Here is a 4,290-nt window from a genome sequence, read left to right as displayed (position 1 = left end):
AAATCCTCTATCAATATAGGCGGCTATATTTTCTTAACTCTCTCCGTGCATAGAAACAAAATCAAATAAAAGAGAGAAGTTAGATGATTTTTGAACTAATTATCCTAAGCGCAAAACTAGTAGCTCCAACAAGAACAAAAAAAAAGAGTCTTAATTAGGCGGAATAAACGTGCATAATTGCCTTTTGGTTGCCACTCACATTGCTTTATTTCCATGTCCCATCATCTCAATGACAACCTCGCTCATGGTATAGCTGATATTATTAGGTCACTAATTAACGGCGCTAACATTTCGTCGAATAACGGCTTGAGCTACTTGTGAATTCGCACATGGTGAAAAGTGTAGGAGAGTACACGTCATTTCAGTTCCTATTACCGCGGCCCATGCAATGCAAATTTGGGGACGTCTCCTACGCAGCTTCACACGGTCGGTCGCCCCGTAAAGATGGCAACGGGTACAAAATACCCGCGGGCAATCGACCCGTTGGGCAAAGATACGGGTGCGTGAGTCTATCCGTGGGCACGGATACGGGTACGTCCCCAAACCCGACAGATATTAGCTGACGGGAAAGAAAATGTTCTACCCGCACCCGCATACCCGTCACACCCGCTCCACAACCTTATCCCTTTGAGGTGGCGTTTGGCTGCAGAGAGAGCGCAAACTTTTTTAAATAAAATAAAACAAAGAGCTAGAGAGCCACACACACGCGCAGGGAGCCAGGAGCCATCAAGAGCAATCCTCACACCGGCTGCCCACTCGCCCATTCGGCCTTATCCCAAATTCCCAATCCTCACAGTCTCACACACACACGCAAGGAGCCAGGGAGCCAGAACCAGCACGTGGAAGGGGACCTGGTGGTCGGCGCCGAGCAGTGCAGCTGCACGGGCGACGAGCAGCGTGGCTGCGCGGGTGACAAGCAGCCGCGTCCCTTCACGGACCAAGCTCAAGCTCGACACGGCCTACTACTTCACCTTCTTCACTCAGGCTGCGACGGCCGCGGGGAAGGGGACCAAGCCAGGCGTTGCCCGAGGAGGTGATGGTGGCGGCGCAGCTCGCGTGGATTGGAGCGCCCTGCCCGCCTGGCAGCCTTCGTCGCCCGGTAGCCCGGCACCCCTGCCGCCTCCGGCCGCTGGATCTGGAAGCGAGCCAGGCGAGCTGCAGTAGACGATGGAGAGGGTATTAAAGGAAGTCAGGCCGGGGTTGCGCTCGCTTGCGTCCGTCGATGGCGATCCCGCGGCAAGCAACCAGAAATGAGTTGGTGGGGAACCTCGCCTGGCAGCCGTCGTCGCCCATCCCGTCGCGCCGTCCTCCTCCAGATCTGACGGGCACACGGGCATGCCCGCGGGCAAGGCATGCCCGCGGATAGCGGGCGCGGGCACAGGATGACACCCGTGGCAGGTGACGTCGCGGGCACGAAATTTTCGTCGCGGGCGCGGGCACACGACACTGGTATCCGCGGGCATTTTGCCCGTTGCCATCTTTAGCCCCGATCGATATATAGCTCCGCTGCGCCCGTGACAACTCCACTCCACCACTACTCGCTACCAAGTAGCGCAAGCTCCTTCCCGTGTGGTGTGCCTGCCTGCCTCAGTGCCTCTGCCTCTACGCGCGGCGCGATGATGGGAGGAGGAGGGGCGCTGATGCTGGATCAGCGCATGGCGGCGGGTGACAAGGCCCTGTTCGGGTTCGGGGCAGGCGAGTGCTTCTTTGGAGAGGGCGACCTCGTCAACCCGGCGCCGGCGCCGGCGACCGAGGAGATGACGACGACGATGAGCTTCCCCTTGGACGAGATGATGGTGAGCGACGACGACGTGGACGGCATCGAGGAGCTGGAGCGCCGCATGTGGCGGGACCGCGTGCGGCTCAGGCGCCTCAAGGAGGAGCAGCAGCAGAGCGGCCGCCCTTCCGGCGGCTCCGGCGGCGCCAAGCACGAGGCCAGCAGCAGCAGGCAGCGGCAGTCGCAGGAGCAGGCGCGGCGCAAGAAGATGTCGCGCGCGCAGGACGGGATCCTCAAGTACATGCTCAAGATGATGGAGGTCTGCAACGCGCAGGGCTTCGTCTACGGCATCATCCCGGAGAACGGCAAGCCCGTCACCGGCGCCTCCGACAACCTCCGCGCCTGGTGGAAGGAGAAGGTCCGCTTCGACCGCAACGGGCCCGCCGCCGCCGCCAAGTACCAGGCCGACAACGCCGCCGCCACCGCCGCTGGAGACGGCGCTGGAGGCGGCGGGGGCATGGCCGCCAACGCGCTGGCGGGCCCGCACTCCCTGCACGAGCTGCAGGACACCACGCTGGGCTCGCTGCTCTCCGCGCTTATGCAGCACTGCGACCCGCCCCAGCGCCGGTTCCCGCTCGAGAAGGGCCATCCGCCGCCGTGGTGGCCCGCCGGCGCCGAACCGTGGTGGCCACAGGCCGCCGTGCCGGGGGAGCTCGGCCCGCCGCCGTACAAGAAGCCGCACGACCTAAAGAAGGCGTGGAAGGTGGCCGTGCTCACCGCCGTCATCAAGCACATGTCCCCCGACGTCGACAAGGCGCGCCGCCTGGTCCGCCAGTCCAAGTGCCTGCAGGACAAGATGACCGCCAGGGAGATCGTCACGTGGCTCGCCGTGCTCAGGCAGGAGGAGGAGCTCTACCTCCAGCTGCACCCAGGTGCCCGCCCCGTGCCGTCCTCCGCCGCCGCCGCCGCGACGATCCCGTTCTGCGCCAGCTCCGGCGAATACGACGTCGACGGCGAAGACACCTGCCGGAACCACCAGCCACCCTCCAACGCCGCCGCCGCGTTCGTGGACCTTTCGTCGTCGTCGTCGTCGTCCATGGACGATGCGGGCCACAACAAGTTCGTCATGGCCGAGCCCGCGGCGCTGATGAAGGAGGAGGCCGCCGACGCCGAGTTCTTCCAGAAGAGGAGCGCGCTGGCCGCCGCCGCGGAGCCGGAGCTCATGCTGGGCTGCAGCTTCCGCGCCTACACCTGCGGCAACGTGCAGTGCCCGCACAGCAGCAGCGCGCACGGGTTCCTGGACCGGAACGCGCGCAACGCGCACCAGTACTCGTGCAAGTTCAACAACAGCCCTGGCATCGGCGTCGGCGCGGCCGTGCCGCCGCCGCCACGCGCCACCGAGTCCGTCTTCCCGGCGTCGTTCGTCCCGCCCGGGCAGGCGGCGGCGCTGGGCGGCCTGGATTTCGACCTGCCCGTGGACGGCCAGAGGTCGCTCGCGGAGCTGATGGACATGTACGAGGCCAACGTGGGCGGCGCGCCCAGGAGCCTGGTGAGCAACGTGGACACGGCCGCCCCCGGCGTGCAGGTGTCCGGCCCGTTTCCGACGCCGTGCCTATTTGGCGACACCATCAGCAACGTGATACAGCAGAGCGCGGCGTCGTTCTACGTCCGTGACGGCACGCCGTTCGGAGGCGAGATCAACGCCGCGTCGCCGGAGCTGAGGTTCGGCTCAGGCCTGAACGTGGCAGGAGGCGCCGCGCACTACGGCGGCGCGTTGCAGTTGCAACAGCCGCACCCGCACAAGTCCACGGGATCCAACGCCAATTGGTTCTACTGACTGCCGGCAGAATCATGGATGGAATGGAGCTTATTGGTTTAATCTTCAATCTTAGGGCATTAGAATTCACGAGCAGACGACCTCGTGAGTTTTCTTCAGTCTTGTATTTAAGTATTGTATAAGCCTGAAAATGGACAATGGCTCATGCCGCCGTCCAGCCATAAACCAGTTCGGATGTTATCGGATTCACCTCAATGCAAGTGTGCTGAGTGGATTGAGGTGAAATTTACTTCAAGTTTTACTCTAATCCATTCCAACATATGTGGATTAATGTGAATCCGACTACATCCAAATAATATCTTAATGGGAACTTCCATCCTACTCAACCTATTTAGCTTAATCAAATCCTGTCCAGCAGTTTCACTTGAGTATTACGTATGACTGTTGAATGGATATTCCCCATTGGAAATGAGATGGAATGAGCTCAGAAAGCCGAGACATATTTATCAACCGGACCAGTCGAGCTAACTACCCCTTAGTGGATATTCCAACAATTTTAGGACCAAATAAAAAGTCATACAAAATACTAAATTTTTATTACTAATTAGTTAATTCATCGGTTATCAACTAACTTGTTCTTAATAGCCAAAGGCTTTGTGTTAGGTGTTTAACGCACCGCATGCACCCAACCAGCCATGCCCCACCCTTTCTCCTCCCATGTGCGTGCAGTTGTCGTCTTCATCCGACCTCCTTCTTCCTTGCCTCTCACACCCTCAAACCCATGGCGACCAAGGAT

The 4,290-nt window shown here is 60.2% G+C and overlaps 1 protein-coding gene across 1 annotated transcript; it reads left to right on the top strand.

Moving 5' to 3' along the window:
* Window positions 1-1,524: 1,524 nt before the first annotated feature.
* LOC136547510 (protein ETHYLENE-INSENSITIVE 3-like 2) lies at window positions 1,525-3,889 on the top strand. The gene has a single exon (XM_066539451.1). The coding sequence runs from the start codon at window positions 1,617-1,619 to the stop codon at window positions 3,552-3,554; it is 1,938 nt and encodes a 645-aa protein (XP_066395548.1). The 5' UTR covers window positions 1,525-1,616; the 3' UTR covers window positions 3,555-3,889.
* The last annotated feature ends 401 nt before the right edge of the window (window positions 3,890-4,290 follow it).

This window comes from Miscanthus floridulus, chromosome 3 (assembly GCF_019320115.1).
Source record: "Miscanthus floridulus cultivar M001 chromosome 3, ASM1932011v1, whole genome shotgun sequence".
Classification (NCBI taxonomy): domain Eukaryota; kingdom Viridiplantae; phylum Streptophyta; class Magnoliopsida; order Poales; family Poaceae; genus Miscanthus; species Miscanthus floridulus.
The sequence above is the reverse complement of the archived record's forward strand: the minus strand, read 5'-3'. Positions and strand labels throughout refer to the sequence as shown.

Bases quoted from the DNA above. Each gene is read 5' to 3' on its own strand.
- LOC136547510 (XM_066539451.1), top strand. From the start codon at position 1,617: ATGATGGGAGGAGGAGGGGCGCTGATGCTGGATCAGCGCATGGCGGCG.